Genomic DNA, 22,641 nt, shown 5'->3' on the forward strand with positions numbered 1-22,641 from the left:
TTGCATAGTGCATGACCTCATGCGGGCCTCGCACTAACCAAGACCGAAGACTCATACGGCGTGCAAGACTGAAAGCCAGGTCAGGGCCAGCGATTGGCACCTCAGACCAGTCCGATTTGCATCCAAACTTCGCATTTGGACCATGTTTGACAATAGCCCGATCGGCAGTGTCTTCTCACTCGGTCGGGATTACCACAAAGAGGGGCAGCAGTTGTGTTATCACCGATTGCAACTGATCAACTGAGTGATCACAGTGGCAGGTTAGTGTTTACGTTTGTAGGTTTGGATCATGCTTCACTGGGGCCATTCGTCTTTTCAAGGTAAAGGTGTGACCATTTTCTATATAGGAACAAAGGCTAAACGCACTCAGGAGGTCTTTTGAAGCCCTTCGGGAGGCTGCATGTCTCTTATGTATCACTACGACCCCTGCCTTCATCCTCTACGTTCTTTAGATTCCATGCAACCATATCCTTTAATAGCTATTTTGAGGTTCTCTTTCCAGGCACCTAATACTCGTTATTCGTACTTGACACTCATGTCACAGTAACACAGCCTCAAGCCACGAACTAATCATCAGCTAGCAAAGGTACATATGAGGTTGCGGAACAGGATGATAATGACCAACCAACACTAACCAGAATCATAGCTCTCTAGAAGCTAGGTAAAGACTATTTAGAACGCAAAGACAACGGCAGTCCAGAAGCAATTTACGAAAGATATGCTCAGAGATATACCAAAAGGCTCAACAGGCGAGCCAGATGGTCCCTGACCTATTACTGCGAGGTTCACGGCTTTGCACTGAGGAGGACAAACTTGCTTTACTACCCAAGAACAAGTGAGTCTAGCAAATCGACAAAGCATTTTGTTGGTGACATCAGGACAACCATTGGCACAGTCGAACACTGGAAATACTCTCCACCCGAAAAAAAAACCGAAAAAAAGAAGAAGGATCCAGAGTCCAACCCATCACCTACCTCGACCACATCATACCCACTGCCAAAAATCTCGACCCTTTTGGGTCGCATGATGACCGAGAAGACTACGCCGACGTAGTTCTTCACCTGATCCAGAGAGTCGAAGGAGTGGTAGCCACCGTCAAGAATTCAATGGACCTTACAGATGATCAGTGCCTGGATCCTGATGGGGAGTTGTGGCGGGGTATTCCCTGGCGATATGGATCTCGAACTTTCGAATGGGGCACAAAGATAGAGGATAGATATTGCATTTGAGAATATCCGTTGTATGTGGACAAGCCGTGTAGAAATAAGCATGGGAAATGGGCTTATCCCTCCCTCACGAATAGGGTGTTGTAGAGGGATGATGAGGACGTGCCGTGGTTGGAGAAATATCAATATCTGTTCATTCCGGTGTGGAAACCTTCTTGGATGAGGAGGAGAAATACTTGATGATGGCGGGGTAGCTACCTACCTCTCTTTTGAGATTTGTTAAGAAAGATGAAGAGAAAGCGTCAGTGGAATTACTACTATTAATTATTGTCATTTGTTCTATAGTAAATCAAAAAGCCAAAGGAAAGGAGTCTCAACTTGACGACCGGCCAGCCAGTCCGTTCAAAGGGGTCAGACCCAGACAAGTAGCGTGCGCCGCCAGGGCAACTACAACTGTCCATTGATTTCCAATTTCTCCAGAATAGCATCGCGGTACGCAAACATGCCCACGGTCCTGGGGTGGAAAGTCTTGATCTGCCTGGTAGGCGCGTACCAAGACACGTCCTGGATGTTGGCTCCATCCTTGCCAGAAATGAAATCGTTTGCACCGTTCACTCTTTTGGCCTCCTCTCCCTCCGGCTCCTCCCTTACCAATTCTGCCACGTAACACAGGTATGATTCGTACGGATCGCGACCCTCACTGGCGGTAGAGTTGCACGTCTCCTCACTGGGCAGCTTGATCTCGCCACTTTCAATGAGCATCTGCGTTTCATCCTTTTCCACCTCTCCACCATCAACCCCGGCGGCGTTGTTGGGCTCGATATCCTTCCAGCCACTCAAAAAGAACCAAGTATCGGCGCGGTTAGAATCAGGATCCTTGACGCCCGGCTCGCACCAGCGATGTCCTCCCTCTATCCAGCGTTGGTCGACGTCGACATAATGGACTTGGCCACCTTCGGTGTTGGCGTCGTTCACGGCGAACTGGATGACCTCGTTAAGCTGCCTGACGAGATCGTCGAGCTCTTTTCTCAAACTCTTGGTCAGGTAGACGATTCGATTGGCGGGCCAGTCGGAGGGAGGTCTGTTTTCACCAAACCAGTAGTGGAAGCTCGCGCCGTCGCAGTCGTCTGTCTCCTCGTTGAAAAAGGTCGGGTAGCCTGCCACGTAGAGCTGTGTGTCCTTGCGCTTGGTCCGCCCGAGAGCGCGCAGGTAGGCATCCTTCAGCCGGGCGCGCAGGCCGTTGGGTGAACTGTCATCCATGTGTGCGCGGGCCTTCTTTTCCGCTTCCTCGCAGTTTTTGCGGTTTGTACTCCCCCAGTGAGCTGTGTTGGGCGTGATGACGCAGTACCAGACGAGGTCAGAGAAACCCAAATCGTTGCCACCGATGGTGAGCGTGATGACGTTGGTTTCGTCGGCTTTCTTCTGATCCCACTCTTCGATCTTCTTGTACAGGCCTTCGGTTGTGTCTCCGGAGCAGGAGCGGCGGTCGTACACTATTTCCTTGTTGTCAAAGAACTTGTTGAGGAGATCACCGTAGTTGTTGGATCCGATTCGGCACTTGTCGGTCGAGGTTGTTCCGGTGCCCATGCCTGAGGCGTAGGAGTCGCCAAAGTGAGCGAAGCCAATGACGCCGGTAGCGTCGATTTCCTCTGGACTGCCGTCCCAAACGATGGCGTCGGTGACAAAGGGGCATGATTCATCCCTTGACCGGAGTGGATGACGAGGTTGATTCAGCCCAGAGTCTGCAGGTGCGTCATGCTGATATGTGTCGGCGTTCAGACGTGGTCTTTGGCGAGGATGTCTTCTAGTCGCAGGCTTTGGAGGAACACCGATTGTACCGCCTTTACCAGGAACACCCGCCGTGTTACCTGGTTGGCCACCGCTGCTCCCTGCATTATTGGTAGGATGTGGGATTTCTCGGTTGCACTCCTTTGAGAAGAACACCCCGGCCGCAACATGGGAGTAGGTGTCTGCATTCCGAGCGCTCATATCGCCATTGCAGAACCCTTCGCCGCCGGCATTGTTCCCGCAGATTGGAGTGGTAAAGCTGCCATCCTGTTTCTTTTTCAGCCCACCATACGGTGCGCATGCGCGGTCGAATAACCCAAGAGGAAGGCTGGTACACCCAGTGTAACCGTAGGCAACATCCACAGCCCTGTTTAGGAGACAGTTAGTATTCATAACGGTGCAAACACTAACGCGCATATAGCTAACTTACGGATCGTTATCACGCATCGCGTATCTTGTATGGGAGGCCTCGTGGATAATGATAGAAGATCTTGTTCGTTGGGCTTGCCGAAGATCCTTCAGGGAGTCGCAGTTGTTGTCCAGCGCGGGCTGTGTCTCACCAATGTCATTGGTGTCGAAGAACTTGTCGCAGAATGTCATCCTCTTGTCCTTGTCGTTCATGGCTGCCCACCAATTCTTCTTCGGTGCGCAGGCCGGGCTGTTGTTATCGCAGTTGACTTTGAAGGTGTAGCTTGAAGAGGTTCCTGAAAGCACTGCAGTTGTATGATGTCAGATCATTGAGCACATGGAGACTAAGGGGCTAGGAACCAGGGTTGACTTACAGTCTGCTATGCGGCGGTAGGTTTCACGTATATCGTTTTCGAAGCCCTCTTTTTCCCTGAGTCCTTTGGCGAAGAAGTGATCGTAATAGTTTCCCTCGGTAAGAAACTCTTGGGCGCGGAGGGCCATGTCCACGGCATGTTGCATTTCATTCATGATGTCTTGTTTCTTCCTGTCATCACAGGTGTCGCCCTCAAAGTGTACAATAGCAGCCTGTAGGGGGAGGCTCCAATTAGATATTTGTCACATAGTTGATGGTGATAACCTGATGAAGGTAACTGAAATCTGAAATCTGTATGATCACCTACCTTCATGTCCGGGGTGATTCCGTGGGTAGGGCCTTTGGGATCCTTCAGATCGTCTGGCATTCCTTCACCAGGTCCCGTGGGTTTTCCAGCATTGTTTTCTTGCGCAAGACAGCCTGCTGCCACCAGGGCAGCTAAAGCCAACTTAAAGGCAACCTTCATGGTGCCGAGTATCTGGTGCGGAAAAATGATATGTGTGTTGGATTCGAGAGTGAGAACGAAGCAGGGCATGATGTCCAAGAAGTTCCATCTTGCCGATATCTTTATACAACTCAAGTCTGTCAGACCATTGTGACAATTGTGCAAAGCTCTATCTCCATCCAGTCACAAACATTATTCGCATTGACGGCAGTTGCAAATCCCATCTCCAACTCGAATATCAAACTACGGTCTTCATACCTCAGCCTTCATCTAAGCCGAAGAGGAGCGAGATATGGGATGCAAGACCCAGCTGAGCTTGGCCACATGTATCCGAGACGCCACATCTGTTGGGGTCCGAGGCAGGACATTTGAGGCTATCATTGATGTGAATGAAGTCTCTCAATCGTGAGCCATACAATGAAGACAAGCCCGATACATTGATCCATGCGAATAGTACCTGGGTAGGTAAGCCACCGGTATTTTCTCTGTCCTTCTTCCGTGTATGGTGAGTAAACTCTGGATTAAAGACATATCGGCAACTGTTTTATTAGGAGGATCATGAATCTGAGCTCTTGTTATCTTACTTAGTCCGAAGTTGGATGCGATGTCATGTGCTACAGGCCCGGATTCACCCCGCGCCACCTTCAGCTCTCTACCCCAGGCCCGACAAAACAGTTGGGTCTCAGAACCTTAGCAAACAACGAATTCAGATGGTGGATAGCCGTTGCCACTCACAGAATTGGTAGCATAAGTAAGCTGGACCATCCTCGGTTTGCTTATGAGTGCCCGGTTTTAGTGTTGATCGCACCACTCCCTTTTCACCCTCACATCTGCTCAGAGGAGACACCGTCCGAGCTCCTTTCCAAGAGACCTGCGTATGCGCCAAATTTCACACAGCACCACCGCAAGCTTAACAGAAAAGCCTTTCCGTTCTTTTTCTTTTTTCAAAACCCCTTAACAAAACATCATAAAAAGCGCTCGTCCTCTCAATACCGACCCCTTAATTTGATACGGCTCTTATTTAGCTTCAAATAAGTACCTAGACATCAAAGAAGAAAAACGAGCGAAGCCACAGAATCCTCTTTATTTTGGTGGTCTCTGCCTTCTCCACCAGCCATGGAAGTCCCAGACTGGCTTCGAGGGTAAGTCAACCTTACCAGCATCTATCGACACCCCTCACTCCCATGACATACTACAGTCCGCACATATACTGACCTTGAAGCCTTTGGGCGAAAAACAGCGTCTTTCTCATCCTAACACTTCTATCTTTCGAGCCACAAATCGCCCGCATTTATCATCGCCGCGATAGTACAGGCATCTCCCTCTACTACGTCCTCTTCAACCTCATCATCGCCACCGAGCTCTTCACAATCTCCTTCTTCCACCTAGTCAACAACCGTTGCGAGGGATCTGACTCGTTCGTACACGATCCGCCCAACCTAGGTGATCTCCTCAACCTCGTTCACTTCACGGCTGTGTGGATTGCCTGGATCATAATGTTAGTCCTTCTTCGGTGGAAACGACCGAGAGAACAAAGTTAACACTTTCAAGCAGACTACTTCTAGCCATCATTTACTCCCCAATCGCCAGAGACACATCGAACATCATGTTAATATACATCTCCTTCCTCACCATCTCCCTCATCCCCCTCTTCCTCGACGCCCTCTTCGTCGACACCACCGACCCCTACCACAAATGGGTTCTGGGTTTCTTCTCAGCGATACACATGATGTTCATCAACCCTGGTGTCTTCTTCCTTTGCTTCTTCGCCATGGGGGCCCAAGCCCGCGAGATCATCCGCCACAGACATGAAGACAGTGCGCTGAGCTTGCTCGGGCTGGCGGTGCAGGCTGTCTTGTTTGCCGTGCTTTCGGTGACTTGGTCGGGGCGGCTGGTGTTTCAGTGGGACAAGATCCCGGATGGGAATTTGTTGAACTGGAGGGTGTTTGTCTTTTGGTTTCAGGCTGTTGGGTTTGTTGTGTATGATTATGCTGTTTTTGCGATTGGGCAGGGGGTGTTGCTTGCGCTGGCGCTGAGGCATTTGGATGTGGCCTTGACGGGGGGGAGTCTGTGGCGGGTGATCTTCTTGGAGACAGATGGGGAGGGGTATGAGGATGGGGTTGTTGGTGAGGAGGAGGAGAGGAGGCCGTTGTTGGGTTGAAGAGTAAGGTAATGTCATCGTGGTGACGAATTATTACTGAGGGCATGTTATAGACCTGGTTACCTACCTGACTTGCAGGCAAGGACCTCATTTAGACACACTAATTAAAGCTGAATATTAGTTGATCTGTTCAGAAAGCTTTGTTCACATTCAGGTTAATGATAGCAAACAAAGGGTGTTAAGTAGGGGTCGTGAAAGTGCGATTACCGCGGCAGATGAAAGAATGAAGACTCAGGCTCACTCCAGCAGAACCATGATTAAGGACCTGCCAAGCACATGTATTTAAATACCCTAAACTACCTACCTATCCAAGACCCGATCAACCTTGGTTGCAGCCATCCAACTGCCTATCTTTGGGGCCATTTCATATCTCCATCTAAACCTTCATGACCTTGATGACGCGCATATCGTGCAGGCCGATATTGAACGAAGCACTCGTCCCTTTCCCAGTCTGGCCAGTATACATCTCCCTCCACTCATACGATCCAGAGCCACCCAAGCCAGGGACATCCTTAAAGTTGACGCTGTAGGTTCCCGCCGAAGTGCCAGCACAAAGCCCAACAACCACACCATCCGACAGCGGCCCAGCCCAATACGGGTAGATCTTGCCATTTACTGGTGCTGGCGCACCGGGAGGACGAAAGGTTGTTGCCGCCTTGCCGAGAGAGTCCTGGTTGATGTCAATCAAGCCCTTGTTCCGGATGATGTCCAGGGTGGAGTTGGAAATCTTTTCGAGATCCAAGCCCAGTACGAGAGGAGACTTGGTGATGGCCCAGAGACCAAAGTGCAATTTCTCCTGGTTCGTGTTGAGCTTGGAGGATCCAAGGTAGAGCATGTCGAGGTCGTTGAAGCCGCCTGGAGCACTGTGCTGGTAGATCCCGGCGGCTGCACTGCCGATACGCTCGACACTGGCCCAGTCGCCCCAGTTGTCTACGCTCATTCTGCTATCTGTTAGCCTTGGTAAGGGGTGTTGATGGTGGGCGATTACGACGTACCTCCATGAGTGACCGTAGCTAGCACCCCAAGTCCAGACTTCGTCACGGCCCCAGTTGCAGAGGTTGAAATGCAACTTTTTGGTGTTCTGAACTCCGAGAATGGCGTCTCTCATGGGCGCGTACCATGTCTTGGTGCTGCCGGCCGGGCTGGTACAAGTTTGAGGGCGAGGATTTTGACGGCAGGGTGTGTAGCAGTTGTCATACTTCCAGAAGTCGACTCCCCAACTCACCAACTGGTCCACATCACCCCTTTCGTGGCCCTCGTTTCCTGGGTATCCAGCGCACGTCTTGTCGCCAGCGCAGCCGTACAGGCCGAACTTGAGTCCCATGCTGTGGATCCTGTCGGTGACGGCTTTGATGCCGTTGGGCCATTTGGCTGGGTCGGGTACGAGCCTTCCAGAGCTGTCACGGCTCTTGGTGGACCAGCAGTCGTCGATGTTGATGTCTAGGATGAATGAGCGCATTTTTTTAGCAAACACTGAGCTCAGAAGAACTTACATTCATACCCAAGGTCCTTGAGTCCAAGAGAAATGAACTTGTCTGCTGTTGCGAGGGCATACCTGGCTGAGGCTGCGTTGCATTGAGCGACATTCTACCAACAAAGTCAGCACCCGGTAAGCATACAGGAAGGGACTTGTCGGTACCCAGCTGCTCCAACCCATATGAGGTTTCAACCCAACTCCATTATCCAATGCCACGGTCAGCCGGGTATTGGCGAGTGCGGGTAGTAGTGCAACCTTCCAGGACTTCATCGTGACGACCGCAATGCTGAATATCGATGCTGATGCTGTGAAGACATGGGATGAAAACACTTTGACGGGCACAGCTCTTATAAAGCCTAGGTATGTTTGGGAACTTCTTGAGCAGCATTGTCTGATAGATGGGTTTGAGATACTCCGGTACCTGCACCTTACGTCACTCTGTCGCTGGGCCCTCCGCTTCGTTTCTACTTGCCTTCAGGTTATAGCCGATTGGGGCGCTAAACCACGTCGCCACAAAGCCGTATGATCGTTGCAGGAGAAATCTGTAGACTGTGACCATGATGTTCACCTCAAGTACGTCCGGCGCTTGCAGCCAGATTCGGAAGGTTCTGCGTAGACGTTTTCCTGCACCTAGGGACTTGCTCCATGGGCACGCTGTCGTGTGGGTTAGGGTTACCGTCGCGCTTTCCTTGCAGAAATGCCCTCCAAGAGTTTTTCCGAGACCAATCCAGAGCCACCACTTTCTCTGAGCCTGCTTCCCACGAAATGCGGTCCTAACGCCCCCCCACGAACATCGCCAATTCACCAGAAAAATGCCTGTGGTACACAGCCCGCGGCAACTTCCGCCGTGGCGTCTGGACATGCATCTATCTACCTCAGTTCTCACCATGATTGGTGACTAGCAGTTACTGCCCTGCCTCAACCCCGCTTGACTTGCATGCATTGCCCGACGTCTATGCGCTGTTCCTTCGCCTTGACAGAAACATTAACACCGACAACTATCAAGTTTCGCTGAAACCCTCAGGATTTCTCTCTTCATCCAGGACGATTACAGCAAAATGGAGCCTCTCGAGATCGTTGGGGCGGTGGCGGCCATCGGCCAGCTCTTGGAGCTATGCATCAAGGCCGGAAAAACTTCGACCCAGCTCGTAAAGTCATTCATCAACGCCCCAGCCGAGCTCAGAAACTTGAGCGCGAAGCTTGCCTCGTTACAGATGATCATTCAACAGTTTCAGGCTCTCGGCCAGGATTTGTTAATGACGGGCGTGGAAGATATTCTTCCAGCTACCCACAAGGACATGCTCCTTAGCTCCCTCCTGGGAAGTGAGAGGGCATTGAAGAACCTCACGACACTTCACAACACTGCTGGGCAATCCTCGACACCAAAACCTGGCTGCAACTTCAGTCGGAGGCTGCTGTGGTCCCTAATCGATAAGAAAAGGTCAACGATGGTTATCGAGGAGCTAAGGAAAGCAGAGATGGTCCTGGATACAGTCATGCTAATTCTTAATACGTAAGTCGATCCCTCTTGACTTCCTGACCATTGTCTTACGTAGATATCGTATCACAGCCGGCTCAACTCCCATATCTGGACATCGTTCTCCGCGATGCAACTCGCGCAGCAGACATTCCGAGCAGACTTTTTGCAGTCAGCTCGTGACGTCAAAACCATCGTCGAGGCTCAACACTACACGATATCTGAATTCAAAGCAAATGCTGACCATACGCTGTTGTCCATATTGCAGTTACAGACTGAAAATGATATCAAGGTTCAGGTAACGTTACTTTTTATTAAAAGTCAGTTGATCACTATTCGCAAAGGCTTACATACAAGCTTTAGGGCCTGGTCAGCTCCCACGAGCAATTAAGCGGTGACTTATCAAAACTGCGAGAGAATATTGCAAACCAAGAACCAGCGTCAGCGCAGGCCATGCCCCGCCCAATATCAGATATTCCCCAGCAGCGAGCTGATAGCGCAATACGGAAAACGCGGGACATTTCATCTCTCCCTCGACAACATACTCCACAGCCAGCAACAGAGAGGGTTTTTTCGAAGGTTGAACAGTTGATGACCGAGAACGACTGGAAGAAGCATTTTGCCCGACACCATTGGTCCACTGGACCGGATGATCAGTTGTTTGGGATTACCGTCACAAGACCTTGCGTTGGTGGGATGGTCGTCGCACTTCTGTCAAAGAAAAATGAGCGGAGGGCCCACGCAAAATTCAGGGCCAGACTCAAGATACTTGGTCAACGGATATTTCAGTTTGAGATAAAGGCAAGGCAGTTTGCCAGGACTTGGATGAGTTTGCCCGGCATGAATTGTGCTATCACAATCATCAACATCCGACCAACCAGTGCTCCTATATTCCAGGCCTGCTATGAATGGGACATGGTTACAGTCAAGCACTTGCTGGAAAGTGGAGAAGCCAGCGTTAATGATGTCGATGATGAAACCCGGAGAGGTTTACTCGAGGTCTGTTTACAGAACACAGTCCGTGGGGGCAGTACTTCCACAAAGGTGATTCTGAGTCACTCTGCTGATGTTGAACTGTAGCATCTTTTTAGGACCACTGAAAGTGATCAAGACAAGTCACTTCAATCGCCTTTTACCAAGTTCCGAGGTGGTGCATTGCTTCGGTATCTTCTTGACAGAGGCTGCGATCCTAATGTCTTCAATGGCAGTACGGGCTTGTAAGTAAAGTCGACCATTCCATAACCGATTCCGTCGTTGGGTGTATTCTAGCAGGCCTCGCTGACAGTTTAAAGACCGGCAGTTCTGTTTGCCTTTGGGCTCGGGTTCTCGCGTTCGGTCTCGTCATTGCTTTTTCATGGTGCAGATTTAGAGTCTTTCCAATCCAGACCCGCCGATTTGATAGACGCTGTGGCGCATCAAAGGTACAAATGGCAACTCAAGCTACTGCACTCCGTGGGGTTCTCAGATTGGAACCCTACACGCCAATCATCGATGTCGTTACTACATGCCGCTGCTTACTACAACGATATTCCAATGCTTCTTTTTGGCATGGGGGCCATTGGAATAGATCCGAATACTGGAGATAACTACATGACGCCGCTTCATGAGGCTAGTATGGGCAACAGTGTTCTAGCCGGCTCAATACTGCGCGAAGCTCGTGCAGATATCAACTCTGGGCATGGCGTTTGGGGTGGCACACCTTTACAACGCTGTATGGATTTCAAATCTTACGAAATGGGCCACTGGCTTCTTCAGTGTGGCGCAAATACCAACATATCTGACTCTTTGTCAAACGATGTATGGACTGGGTTTTGGGAAAGGATGATGACAAGGGTAGTAGGTCGGAACCATGACGTTTGCTTTGACTTTCTTAGAGAAGAAGCGATGCTCACCCACCTTCTTCTCCATGACTCAAACCCGCACCAGCTATTTAGGACTGCTTGGATTCAGCATTTAGATCATGGCATTGGATTCTTTAAGTCATGGTATGATTACTGTGGGCATATCCAGACCCCTGAGGTAGCAAGAGCCTGCAGCTACAGGATTCGAGGCCTCTTGTTCTACCCTTCGGGATCAGACGAGAACGGCAGTGCCCTGTGCGGCTTTCCGAAGGAAACCATTATACAATACGAAGACGCAGAGCACACGAGAACACCTGCAAGAACTAGTTTTTGGTGTAGCAGGGGACACATTTACCTAGCTGAAACAGACACGCCAAATGATGTTGGTTCTGATAGGGACAGCGATTCAGATGATTCCCTGGAATCTTCTGATGACGATACGGATTCAGGCAGCGAAGATGGTGACTGTGATTGTCGAAAACAGCACCGGAGTTACAATGACAGGGACAGCGGTTCAAGTCTCTGTAACTGTGATGTTGACGGGGGAGACAACCAGAATGTCCGACCAGGGATCACACTCTTTTACGATACGATATCCACACCGGAAGGTCAACTACGCATGTCTCGATTCCCGTTCGTTTGCCTGCTCACGAACGCCTTGTGTATGGCCGGCTACCGAGCGGAAATGGATGAGGACGGGGATATTTGGTACGAAGATGAAGATGGCGATAGCTATCACGATGCTCGGGAGTTTCAACCCCACGAAGATGAGGATGACGGGCTTGCTCGTAATTGCCCGATGTGTCAAAACCCAGAGAAGTACGGCTTGGGGCACATTTTCGAGGAAGCGGAGAGAGGGAGGAGTCTTCTTTTGGAGTATAGGGTGAGAGCGAAGACGCAGAAAAGGACGTACTTCTGACGGAGGATCAGCTCGAGAATGGTGTTTTCACATGGTGCAAAGGGTCAGACAGTTGCATACCGGGGCTTCTTCTCTATCACTTTTATAGCACCGATTTCACTTCCAGCCCCCCCCCCCCATGGAAATAACGCCATGTTTCCCGAGACACCACACCATCTTGCAGTCACTCACAGCCCAAAGAACTTCATATCCTCCTCCCCATGCACCGGCACCCCATGCCCAACCCCCTCCGCCCAAATCCCCGTCAACTTCTCCCCAAACACCTGCGTGGTATACCTTCTCTCAGGCACATCCCTCTTCTCCTCCAGGGGCGTCCCAGGGTACCCAAACACGGTCGTCCACTGCGCAATGGAGTAGTTGTAATTCGCCGGCGCAATAACATCATCCGCACTCCCATGGTAAACCTGCATCCTTGGCCTCGTCCCGTTATAACCCGGATAAGCATCCAACACCCACCTCGCCCACTCTTCAGGTGTCAAGTTCATCCTCCCCCCTGAGCAGTTCCCGTTCCAGCCGGCAACGGAGTCAGTGAAGAAGCAGCCGGCTGCTACACCGGAGTAGTTAATAACCGCGCTGAACAAATCAGGATACGCAGCAGCGAGGATACTCTGGTCATGATTAGCACCACATTCACAGCTCAGCTCAGGTATAGGGGTAACCTACAGCCATCATCCCCCCCGATGACTCCCCAATAACAAACACCCGTTCCTTATCCCCGTTATACCTCTCCACCGCCCACCTCGCCATATTGGCAATCGCATGACTATCACTCCCGCCATCCCTTTTCAGCGTAGCCCTAGAGCTCACATCCCAGCAGCCGCCCTCGTTTGGTGATTCAGGGTAGACAACCACGAACTTTTTCTCGTCGGCGAGGCGTTTGTAGGGGCTGCCGTTGTAGTAGCCTTGGGCGGTGCCGGTGCAGTAGTGCACGCCGAGGAGAATAGCTGGGTTAGGGGGGAGATTTGGGGGGGCGTAAACAAACATTTTGGCGCGGCTGGGGATAGGGGGGCCGAAGGTGGGGACCGGTTGGAGTTGGGCGGCGCTGAGGGGGAGGAGGGAGAGGAGGACGTGGGGGAGTCTCATTTTGGGTGGATAGGGGTGAGGGTTTGGGAGGTGGGTGGTGAGGTTTGAGGTTGGGAGGGCTGTAAACGCTACCGATGAAGTGTTGTGAAAAACTCGAGAGGTACTATTCGCATGTCAGATGTGGTGTCAAGTTCGAGGCGACCGTAACCTTTATTAATCTCACGAATTCCCATTGATGCAAAAAAAAATCCGTCTAGCTCCATCCCCTTCATTCTTGGCGATTGGCGCGCTTGGAAAAACAAGGTATTTACCCAACAAGCGCGCGTACTACCAGTTACCCGGTCACGGAAGAACCTCCGCCAATGCTACGTCCATTGTCGATCGACAACTCCGTCCCCCCTCCCCGCCCCATCTTTGCCGTCACAACTAGAACCTTTGCAGTGTCCTCCCCAGGATCCAGCTCGATCAAAAACTGGCTGTGCGTGATCACGATGATCCAACCCACCATCCGAGTCTGCGACATGACGCCGCACCACCTGACGACCGCTGCCTGGCCTGCCTTGTCTAGGTTATCAAAGACTTCATCAACAAGCAGATAGTGTGCCCGATGCGCACTTCTAGCCCTGGCCAACTGCAACAATGCAAAGAAGAGTGCCAGATCGACGCGTTTACGCTCGCCACTGGAGCGCTTGGCGTAGGCGAGAGAGGATGGATGGGAGGGTCAAGAATGGACCCCGGAGAGGATGCGCTGTCGGCCGACTCAGCAGAGCCAAATAACGAGCCGAGCATACCTGTTGCCCGGTGCGCGTGGCGTGTGTCATCGTACAGCACGGTAAGGACCTGCGCGAGCAGAGTGTTGAGCTCCGAGAGCAGCGCGATGAGGATATGCTCCCGAAAATTGGCCCTGATTTTCGCTGTGGGTTTTGATGAGGAGGGGGACGATGAGAGCCGGGCTGTACGCTTGGTCAAGGCGGCAGACCAAAAGGCAAATAGCTCGCGCTTGGTGGCAAGCTCCTGGAGCTTGTTTGTCAGGGCCTCATGCTCCGAGCGTAAGGAATCTAAAGATGAGGCCTCTGCTTCGGCCAGACGCTTGTAGGTAGAAGCATCACGGTGGTGTATCGTCAGCTGTTGTCTCAAGGCATCGCACGCCTCCTGGGCTTGAACGACACCCGTCAGCAGTTCACCCATGTTCCTGGCATGGTTGGCAGCGATATTTTTCTCATGCTTCAGACTGCGTAACCGCAACCTTTTCTCATTGATAGCTTGAAGAAGACTTTTGAGAGCTGCCTCTTGATCATGGTTCTGTGTAGTTGTTTTCTCAGCGTCGTGGATTGGTGCACTCTGCGCGTCTTGATTGAGTGAACCTCTTCGAGCGATATTGTGATTAGTTGGTCTTCGGAGTAGGTTCATGACTGTAACGATAGCTGCGGATAGCCAAGAGACAACAGAAGTCCTCATTCCATGAAAAGACTTGGGTAGGCCACTGGGCTGGGCCGCAGCGAGGGCTTTCAGTTTCTCATCAAGCATTTCCAACCACAAGGCGAGCCATTCCATTCGACGGGGATATACGTATTCATGAGCATCTTTTGCTTCCTGGCTTTGCTTGTATTTCAAGACCCTTTCATGTTGCACCTGGACCTCGTCCTTCATCCTGGCATAAGACTCGTTTAGCTGCTGCAAAGCCTCCTCCTCCATGCGAATATGGGTCTGCAATCCCAACATATGAGCATGAAAGCCCACATTGAGTTCCAGGGCCAGATCCTTTTTCTGACCCCAAGATTTGGCGGCTGGAATCTGCAATACTTTGTGAGGTTTCATATCTGTATCGGGTTTGGTGTTCCTTCAAAAGTCGTTCCTTGGCTGCATGGTCTTGTACGGTCCTCTCCAAAGCTGAAACTTCCTTTCTTGCTTCCGCTTCAAGTCGTGTATGCGTGCGAGTGAGGTCTTGAAGCCGTCTTTCGGTGTACTCCACCGCCCGAGCCACACCTTCGAGTCCTTTCTTGGCCTCCTTGATGTCGGTACCGATATCTCGCAGCAGCAGTTTCAGCACCTCCTCACACTGATCCAAAGTAGACAGCCCAAGTGCCGTCTCTATCACGTTCCGCCGCTGCGTTGGCGTGGAGGACAAAGAAGCTCGCTGCGCTCTCTTCGCTCAGCACAACAGTTCTGATGTATGTTTCGTAGTCAGTTCCGAGCAGTTCGTTAATTGCTGATTGTGTCGTGCGCATATCTGGGTGCTCAAACTGCGGAAGGGGGTTTCCATGTGAGGAGACGACAACACGGTTGCCCTGGACTTTGTGTTTGCGATACCGAGTGATGGCATATCCGTTGTTAAACTCCAGCTTGACACAGCAGTCCTTACCGACGTTATCATTGACGACATCGTTGACCCCGAGCCCGCCACGAATACATCGACCAAATTGACACCAAACCATAGCTTCCATTATTGTACTCTTCCCTGAACCATTATCGCCGATCAGAAAGGTCAATCCCGGTGTGAGATCTTGTTGGAAGTCGATATGAATTGTGTCCTTTACGCCAAGAAAGTTTGTAATCGTGAGGCTGCGAGGTTCCGCAACAAAGACGTTGGCAGATCGTCCTGCTGGGTTGGGGGGCGTAATATTTGAGGAGATGGCTTGACACGACTTTGCTAGGAACTCTTGATAATCAAGCTTGGCCTCGCCATACTGGTCAGCCATCTCATAAGAGGTTTGAATCATTTGTTGGCCAACCTGGACCAAATCGTCTTGCCGCATGAGAAGCGGTTCCCCTAAATCCACAGACTTGACATACTCGTGAACTTCGGCTATGAGGTCAAGAGCAATCTCCCTGGACTCAGGCTCAGTTTGAGGGATAGACTCTGAAACTCTCCCGGTGGTTGAAGCTTCATGAGCCTCATCCTGAGTGGGCTGTTCTAAAGGTTGTGCAGTAACATCGCTCGCTGGGACAGCACCCCTAGCGAGAGAAGCTTGTCTCGAGCGGTGGCGTACTTGAAAGGGGTGAGCTTGCCGAGGATCATGACATGCCTGTTCTTTACGGAACGTCATCCACCTGGTCGTTGAGAATCTCCTCAAGGGCAACTGCTGTATAGCCTACGGCATGCGGGTTGGTGAGAAGTTTGTGCTCGAGCGTCTCCGGATCAAGCAGAACAACGCCTCGCTCTTGATCGTAAAGGTCGGCCCAGTTCAGCTGCAAGGGCGAGCCGAGATATGTAATGCTCCCCCGAAGATCTGTCTTGTCACCGCTACTGGATTTCTGCTGGGTAATGGTCTGGTGGCTGTGAAAGTGGCCCGTAAATGTTCGAGCCAGAGAGGCAAACTGATCAGGGCCAGTAAGGCCGCGGTAGGTGATCGAATTCGTCGCACGGGCGTCTTGCTGGTCGGCATTGACCACATACCGCTGAGTGATGGCTTTGTTGACTGCCAGATGGGCAAAGGCAACTGTTTCTTTCGCATCCTTAGGGCTGAGGGCAGCGACAGCCTTTGTCAGTTCGCTCTGCTCCTCGCGAAACGGCAACAATAACACGTGTCGACCGTCCCATTTCTGGCGGGTGATGGCACTATGTGCCGATAGGTACGGCGCCAGGCGTGTGATGTTGATGGCATCAAGGGCTGTGGTCTAGTAATCGCGTCGATAGGCCAAATCGTGGTTGCCAAGCACGATGTGTAATGTTATGTCGAGGAAAATATTTTGCCATTCCGGACTCGCTCAGGGGGTGTCGCAATAGCAAGACGCTCCCCACCCTCTTTGCTGTTCATGTTATTTTCACTTACACGCTGGTCGAAAATGGAAATCAGAAATAAAATCGGCGGCCAAAAGATACTTGGGGCTTAAGATCAATGCAAATCGCGTCACGGGCTGAGCCCTGTGGTGGCCTCGGCAACCCCGCGGCCGTTGTGGAACTACCGGGTAGCGCGTGGTCATAGCGACAACCCCTAATGAAGCTATTCCCACTTCGCGAATAGCGCGTGCGCTCCCAAACCCATCTAGCAGCCTCCAGAAGCGAAATCTTTCAAGACCCTTATCAAGCATTCCGACTAGTGCGCAAATGAAGCCCGGCCCGATTTTTGGTGAGCGGCCGGTGATGGGGTTATTTGGGTCGTGATCGAGACCTGATGCTGGACCAGGTCTATGGATGCTCATATGACGCAGCAATATGGAACCTACTAGGATCGGTGCCAATGTGTCGATACTACATATTACAACCGTCAACGGAGTTCATGGCTTAGCTAGCCCGCTAGATATGACGTGTGGCTACAACGCGCAAAGCTTGGTAGGGTCAATGGAACGTCGGTTAAGCACAAATCGGGCAACTGACTGGGGACGCATTGTCGACTTGCTCCACACTAGAGGTGAATACGAGTGCCCAGTCCACCGATCATCATCGTTATCGCTTTGCACCTAGGTATTTGCAGCGGTAGTTAAATGCTGCGGTTCTTCCTGCTTTATTTCTCTAACTAGTAGTTTCACTTTCACTTGGACTGAACAACTTTCAAACCCCATATTCAATTCACGGCACTCCAGCCCGGTAATTGCCAAAATGAAGCTCTCACTTCTTGCACTGGCCAGTGCTGCCTCCGCGGCCGTCATCACCACGCGCGATGTTGTTTTCGAAGCCCGCAACTTCACCGCCAGCTGCGTCCCTCACAGCGCCAAGTGCTTGTAAGCATTCCGCCCCCCTCCCTATTCAACACGTTAATATTAACACGAGACAGCTACTCTCTAAATGCCTTCATGCCTGGAACCATGGACACCCTAGGCTATGACTGCACCGCCTCCGGTGTGGGCGGCCCGGGAATCCTCCCCGAGATTCAAGGCGGCACCTGCCCTCCCTCATCGCGTACTTTCGACGTCGTCCGAAACGAGACCGGCATGACCGTCATCGTCAGCGTTCAAGTATCTCTTCTTAGCTACACCAGGGGCGCGCATTTCATTCCCAACGAGCAGATCCAGGTCATGAAAGGCGTTACTCCGACTGGGGATTACACGGCCTATGTTGGACCCAAGGACTTTCCGCTGGAGAGGATATGGTAGTAGTGCAGGGATGATGGACGTTCAACGCGGGGCATAGGCTTGCAAGATGTTCGTGTTCACTCATTTCTCGGAACGCATCAGAGGTTTTCTAAACCGCACTGTGGTTATGTCTATTCCAATTCTAGCAGCATTAAGCCTCATAGCTACACCAAGTCAAAAGCATTACCCAACGTCATGCTGTTCCCCAACACCGTCCAATGCAAAGCCCCAACTCCTAGCTAAAGCACCAACAGCACCACTTAAGCCTGCGTGGTAGCGCAATCACCACCTCCCAACCCACCACTGCAGAGACGGGTGCAGCCGATGCCGAGATCAGCGGTCTTGATGCACTCGTCGTTCTTGACGCGGGTGATGAGATCACCCTTGCAGTTGGGACCCTCGCTGTCCTGGTAGGCGAACCAGACATCGGAGAAGGAGTCGGTCCTGATGGACTTGATGTCGGAGGGGATGGGGGCATCACCGGTGGAGAAACCGTTGAAGACCTTCTTGTCGACTTCGGTACCGCTGTGAGAGATTTGTTAGGGGGGTTTCACTTGGTGATGGGGGTTAGGAACTTACCAGTTCTCATCACTAAACATCTTGGTGGCAGCGCCCAAAGCAGTGCTGGCGCAGCCGGCAATGAGGAGGATGGTGGTGGCGGCACGCATTTTGGATGGTTGATTAGAAGAGTTGGTAAAAGTGGGTTGTTGATGTGTTGTGAGTTTGCTGTGTTGTGTTGTGATTGTGTTGCTGTTGTTGTTGTTCTGATCTTCCGACTTTACGAAGAGGAACGAATCATTTTATGTCTTCCTGACGATAGTACAGTCCCATGTTCAGATCTGTGTTATCTTCATTCGGAACGGTTGACCGATTACAAGCCGTAGTATCTGGCTATAGCCATGGCTCTCCCAGGTCTCTGGACAGCTTCTGGGAGGCTAAGTGTTTCTCGGTTTCCTCAGGTCATGACCTGCGAACCCTGTGACTGCAGCGCATTGTGCAGTTAAGAATCAGCAATGAATGCATCAAAACAGCCTCGAACTTGCATCATCTGTTCCGTCGGCCGTATAGGTCCAGGCTTGCCTGCTCGGCTAACCTGTCTGGTGCCAGCGGTAGCTAGACCTGAGGCCTGTAACAGGTATGAGAGGATGCCTCTGGCGGCCATGATGATGTTTCACAACCTATATTTGGAATTGTCCAATGCCAGACGATCTCGGACTTGATATCTCGCACTCAGAGTCGTGTAAAGCCGCGAAGGAACCTGATTTGCCGCGGCCCGCAACAAATCCGACGACGCGGCCGAATTCGCGGCCGCCCATGCGGCCTTTGTCGATCGGATATTGTATATCGATTGACAACATTATCAGCAACTCCTAGTGTTATCAGATGGGGATCGTTGAATGGTAGCCACCTAAACAAACTCTCGACAAACCCCGTCTTCGACACCCAGATGTGTGGCTCGTGCGCACCCTCCCTTGCCAAGCCCCTGAGCTCTTGAGCTCTTGGGCTCAAGGCACCCATCAACGCAATTCAATTCAATCCGGGGCCAAGATTGGATTGAATTGAGCACTGGAATACTGTGATTGTCAAGGGACTTTCCTCCATTCACTTCGAACGGTTACATGACTGCTGGACTTTCTTGATCTTAGGTGTCACCAGTCAGAGCGAGTCTGATGAACTCAATGAAAGCCAGGTGCAACAGCTGTATGGTGAGCAATGGGGTGTAATTGCCGGCCTTGTCAACAAGGAGGATAGAAACTCTCCAACTCCATCCTACCTCGTCAACCCTCGATACTATGACCGCCTTCTCCACAGTATAAATAATCCGCTCAGAGATAACAACACAATTTCGCCGGTTGCATATCAGCTTTCCAGCACTATTTTTAGGGCGGTCAAATACGATAATACAACGAGCCGCAGCACGATTGTTGATTTCCTATTAAATCTTTGGATGGGAGCTCCAGCCTTGCGAGCACCTGATACTCAACACAGGACATTTGCTGAAGGTTTGACAAAGGCTTTTTGGCTAATTATCGACTTGCTAAACATCGGGAGTCAACGGCCATTGAGCAATATTAGATGGAAGTCAAAGTCCCCCTTGCACAACTTCTTGTTTAGTGCTCAGATTCAACTGTGGTGGATGTTTGACTGTCAATTGAACAGTCGCCCTCCCGTATCTAATGAAGATCACCAGTGCCACCCATCAAGGATTATATTTCCTTGGCGAAGGAGGCGAGGTTGGTACGGAGAGAGCGTAGGTATCGGAGATGTGTTTGAAGCCCTCTTGCTAGTTTCCACCTATGGCAGATGGGACATCCATCGTACGACAACAGACAAGCGCGTTATAAGCAGCTCTACAAAATACAGAACTGCTAGAAACGCCAGGAGCCTGCCCGATTGGCTTGATCAGGCAACGTTTCAGGCATATCAAAACACCGACATAAACTGTACATCTGATGGCTACGCCAGGGAACCATCATGTTGGGGAATGTTTTTATCATCGTATGCGAGGTAAGCGCAACTGGCTGTTTGCAAAAGTATATGGTTTCGTACATCTGACTTTCATTACGATCTACAGCGATATTTCACAGTTACAAGACGACGACCTTCCAGAGGAAAGATCGGAAATTGAACGACGGCCGCTCCCCGGTATTCCCGCTGATGAGGTCATGACCCTGGTCAAGCCTAACTCTGCCAATCTTTCCACCACGACTTACTCCCCTCGTCTACCCGCGGCCAGAGGTACCTAAAATGCAACGGCAATCCACCCTTCTCCTCGACCTTCAGCGGTTCGTTCTCCAAATATTCCTGCAAGATTCTTTGCCGTGTTGACATCTCCCCCCTGATCTCCTTCACCTTCACAACGCCAGGACCATCACCGCTGCGTCCACCACCACCAAGACACCTGTCAACAACCCACTGCTTCTGAAGTGCGTGCATCAATGACGCCATCTCATCGTCTTCCCGGCCTACCGGATCCTCCCGGTAGGGCCAAGAATCATCACTGAAATGGCGCTGCTCTTTGACCTTACGGACAGTACGCACACTCAAATTGCAACCCCTAGTGCGCACTATCATTCTTTGCAGCTTTGGAGAGGAAGCCGCCACGACATCAAAGAACTGCCTTGCCAACTTTCCATCAATCGCTGAGTTGACCATCACGTCCAGAATGTTTTGGTTGAAGGTGAAGCCTGGGTCTCCCTGCTCCAAGACCACCGAATCTTCAGACCATTCCCAGCGATGCTGATTCATCGTTTGCATGGTCGGAAGCAACTCCAGTAGATTAAAGTCGTGCCTCAAAATCGCGCCCTCTGTTGATTGCACATTTGACTGCTCCTTCTGCTTCTTGCGTGGTTCAATAAAGACTACGCTATGGTATACTTCATTGTCGCCATCAAACACTTGGAGTCCTGCGTCGAGCGTGAGGGACAGTCGTTCGAGATTAGGGAACTCAGTCCCGATGGCCTTGTACAATGGGACCTCGTGCCTGTCGCCTTTGGAGCGCCTGACTGGGATAGACAGCTTCTGGACGGATGGAAAGATAGCCCGGAGCGCGGCTAGTTCCTCTATGATTTCAATAGATCCCCCGAGGACATATAGACCTTCCTCGCCCTCCAGGCCAGGCTCAACGTAGTCCTCATCCCATTCGACAAAGCGGAGGCTGTTGACAGTGTTGAGAGGGCAGGTCCCAGTTTAAAGGTTTGTTAGGGAAGCAGGACGAAACAAGCATCCCGCAATGGTCAAATTCTCCAACTTAGGGAACAGTGTCGGGAAGTCTCCTAGACCTTCTAAAAACTCGCGCACAATAAGCCCGCCGACAGCAAGTGTCGTTAAATAGGAGAATAGCCCCTTGCTCTTCACACAGCTGAATTCAGCCAGTGTAGTGTCGCGTGTCAGGGTCAAACTCTTCAGAGCGCCGAGGTGTAGAGGTAGCTTCATACTCATGACGTCAGGAATGAAGCAGTAGTCTAGCTCAAGGTGGTCGATGACCAGTAGCTTTGTCGTTGGCTTTCCGTTGTATAGTGGCTGTGGCAAAGGAGAGTTCGAGTCAGAATTCCAGTCTAGGGCACCGGGACAGGAGCGAATAAGGGGGGCGCGAAGGCGAATCTCTCTGATGATGTGGGTGAATGTGACATTCCTCAGCATTAGACAAAGCACTTCGTACTGGCGGCTGCGTGCCTCTCTCAACGCATTGGGATTCCCCAAAGAATTCACTTCAACTGTATCGTTGAGCTAACTTAGTGAAGGCATGGCGAGGTAATCAGAGCGTACTCGTGAGAATCCAGTATTCTAGGGTTCCTGTCCAGCATCCGTAGCCTGAAAGTGTGTAAATGGAGACGAACCGTGTGACTCTTTTCGTGAAGGGCTCGTAGCAAGCAAGGTCCAAACTGCATTGGGCATTGGTAAACCAAATCACCGAGTCCTGATAGCTTAGAGATCAAATCAGCCAAAGGGTTGCCACGCCCAGTCTGCGTCGTAAATCACTCTCGCGAGATCTGTGCCGTAGTAATTCCATAGTTCTTAATCAGTGCCAGCGATCTCACCGCCGAAAT

At 51.3% G+C, this 22,641-nt stretch overlaps 12 protein-coding genes across 12 annotated transcripts; 5 read left to right on the forward strand and 7 right to left on the reverse strand.

The window, feature by feature from the left end:
- Nucleotides 1-142: 142 nt before the first annotated feature.
- Nucleotides 143-1,642, forward strand: QC763_0097100 (uncharacterized protein; the record flags this gene model as incomplete). Its single annotated transcript, XM_062906330.1, has 3 exons — nt 143-167; nt 677-835; nt 896-1,642. The coding sequence occupies 3 exons, from the start codon at nt 143-145 to the stop codon at nt 1,051-1,053; spliced, it is 342 nt and encodes a 113-aa protein (XP_062763261.1). The 3' UTR covers nt 1,054-1,642.
- On the reverse strand, nt 1,614-3,890 carry QC763_607380 (uncharacterized protein; the record flags this gene model as incomplete). The annotated part of the gene is made up of 3 exons (XM_062914577.1): nt 1,614-3,321; nt 3,385-3,667; nt 3,737-3,890. 3 exons carry the CDS (start codon nt 3,888-3,890, stop codon nt 1,614-1,616), a joined length of 2,145 nt encoding a protein of 714 aa, XP_062763262.1.
- Nucleotides 3,891-4,860: 970 nt separating this feature from the next.
- QC763_607385 (uncharacterized protein) lies at nt 4,861-6,468 on the forward strand. Its single transcript, XM_062914578.1, has 3 exons — nt 4,861-5,322; nt 5,421-5,678; nt 5,735-6,468. Exons 1-3 carry the CDS (start codon nt 5,297-5,299, stop codon nt 6,339-6,341), a joined length of 891 nt encoding a protein of 296 aa, XP_062763263.1. The 5' UTR covers nt 4,861-5,296; the 3' UTR covers nt 6,342-6,468.
- A 127-nt stretch (nt 6,469-6,595) lies between these two features.
- Nucleotides 6,596-8,400, reverse strand: QC763_607390 (uncharacterized protein). The gene is made up of 4 exons (XM_062914579.1): nt 7,981-8,400; nt 7,835-7,928; nt 7,337-7,781; nt 6,596-7,282 (listed from the first exon to the last, which is right to left on the reverse strand). The coding sequence occupies exons 1-4, from the start codon at nt 8,086-8,088 to the stop codon at nt 6,718-6,720; spliced, it is 1,212 nt and encodes a 403-aa protein (XP_062763264.1). The 5' UTR covers nt 8,089-8,400; the 3' UTR covers nt 6,596-6,717.
- Nucleotides 8,401-8,554: 154 nt separating this feature from the next.
- Nucleotides 8,555-9,686, forward strand: QC763_607395 (uncharacterized protein; the record flags this gene model as incomplete). The annotated part of the gene is made up of 2 exons (XM_062914580.1): nt 8,555-9,331; nt 9,389-9,686. The coding sequence occupies exons 1-2, from the start codon at nt 8,877-8,879 to the stop codon at nt 9,684-9,686; spliced, it is 753 nt and encodes a 250-aa protein (XP_062763265.1). The 5' UTR covers nt 8,555-8,876.
- A 675-nt stretch (nt 9,687-10,361) lies between these two features.
- Nucleotides 10,362-12,055, forward strand: QC763_607400 (uncharacterized protein; the record flags this gene model as incomplete). Its single annotated transcript, XM_062914581.1, has 2 exons — nt 10,362-10,512; nt 10,659-12,055. 2 exons carry the CDS (start codon nt 10,362-10,364, stop codon nt 12,053-12,055), a joined length of 1,548 nt encoding a protein of 515 aa, XP_062763266.1.
- Nucleotides 12,056-12,114: 59 nt separating this feature from the next.
- On the reverse strand, nt 12,115-13,601 carry QC763_607410 (uncharacterized protein; the record flags this gene model as incomplete). Its single annotated transcript, XM_062914582.1, has 3 exons — nt 12,115-12,663; nt 12,719-13,241; nt 13,417-13,601. 3 exons carry the CDS (start codon nt 13,599-13,601, stop codon nt 12,223-12,225), a joined length of 1,149 nt encoding a protein of 382 aa, XP_062763267.1. The 3' UTR covers nt 12,115-12,222.
- Nucleotides 13,602-13,642: 41 nt separating this feature from the next.
- On the reverse strand, nt 13,643-14,515 carry QC763_0097170 (uncharacterized protein; the record flags this gene model as incomplete). Its single annotated transcript, XM_062906331.1, has 1 exon — nt 13,643-14,515. The coding sequence occupies exon 1, from the start codon at nt 14,486-14,488 to the stop codon at nt 13,643-13,645; it is 846 nt and encodes a 281-aa protein (XP_062763268.1). The 5' UTR covers nt 14,489-14,515.
- A 617-nt stretch (nt 14,516-15,132) lies between these two features.
- QC763_0097180 (uncharacterized protein) lies at nt 15,133-16,836 on the reverse strand (the record flags this gene model as incomplete). The annotated part of the gene is made up of 3 exons (XM_062906332.1): nt 15,133-15,987; nt 16,130-16,696; nt 16,783-16,836. The coding sequence occupies 3 exons, from the start codon at nt 16,834-16,836 to the stop codon at nt 15,133-15,135; spliced, it is 1,476 nt and encodes a 491-aa protein (XP_062763269.1).
- A 526-nt stretch (nt 16,837-17,362) lies between these two features.
- QC763_0097190 (uncharacterized protein) lies at nt 17,363-18,620 on the forward strand. Its single transcript, XM_062906333.1, has 2 exons — nt 17,363-17,740; nt 17,794-18,620. The coding sequence occupies exons 1-2, from the start codon at nt 17,619-17,621 to the stop codon at nt 18,110-18,112; spliced, it is 441 nt and encodes a 146-aa protein (XP_062763270.1). The 5' UTR covers nt 17,363-17,618; the 3' UTR covers nt 18,113-18,620.
- On the reverse strand, nt 18,352-18,759 carry QC763_0097200 (uncharacterized protein; the record flags this gene model as incomplete). Its single annotated transcript, XM_062906334.1, has 2 exons — nt 18,352-18,616; nt 18,671-18,759. The coding sequence occupies 2 exons, from the start codon at nt 18,757-18,759 to the stop codon at nt 18,352-18,354; spliced, it is 354 nt and encodes a 117-aa protein (XP_062763271.1).
- A 2,014-nt stretch (nt 18,760-20,773) lies between these two features.
- QC763_607445 (uncharacterized protein) lies at nt 20,774-22,033 on the reverse strand (the record flags this gene model as incomplete). The annotated part of the gene is made up of 2 exons (XM_062914583.1): nt 20,774-21,749; nt 21,843-22,033. 2 exons carry the CDS (start codon nt 22,031-22,033, stop codon nt 20,774-20,776), a joined length of 1,167 nt encoding a protein of 388 aa, XP_062763272.1.
- Nucleotides 22,034-22,641: the final 608 nt, after the last annotated feature.

The sequence above is a fragment of the Podospora pseudopauciseta genome, chromosome 6, assembly GCF_035222475.1.
Source record: "Podospora pseudopauciseta strain CBS 411.78 chromosome 6, whole genome shotgun sequence".
In the NCBI taxonomy this organism is placed as follows: domain Eukaryota; kingdom Fungi; phylum Ascomycota; class Sordariomycetes; order Sordariales; family Podosporaceae; genus Podospora; species Podospora pseudopauciseta.

Excerpts from the sequence above, each read along its gene's own strand:
- QC763_607385 (XM_062914578.1), top strand. The coding sequence starts at position 5,297 with ATGGAAGTCCCAGACTGGCTTCGAGG. Across the intron at positions 5,323-5,420 it reads GTCCCAGACTGGCTTCGAGG|CGTCTTTCTCATCCTAACAC; the intron begins GTAAGTCAACCT and ends GGCGAAAAACAG. Across the intron at positions 5,679-5,734 it reads TGGATTGCCTGGATCATAAT|ACTACTTCTAGCCATCATTT; the intron begins GTTAGTCCTTCT and ends ACTTTCAAGCAG.
- QC763_607390 (XM_062914579.1), bottom strand. The coding sequence starts at position 8,088 with ATGAAGTCCTGGAAGGTTGCACTACTACCCGCACTCGCCAATACCCGG. Across the intron at positions 7,929-7,980 it reads ATATGGGTTGGAGCAGCTGG|AATGTCGCTCAATGCAACGC; the intron begins GTACCGACAAGT and ends CTTTGTTGGTAG. Across the intron at positions 7,782-7,834 it reads CAAGGACCTTGGGTATGAAT|ACATCAACATCGACGACTGC; the intron begins GTAAGTTCTTCT and ends CATTCATCCTAG.
- QC763_0097190 (XM_062906333.1), top strand. The coding sequence starts at position 17,619 with ATGAAGCTCTCACTTCTTGCACTGGCCAGTGCTGCCTCCGCGGCCGTC. Across the intron at positions 17,741-17,793 it reads CCTCACAGCGCCAAGTGCTT|CTACTCTCTAAATGCCTTCA; the intron begins GTAAGCATTCCG and ends AACACGAGACAG.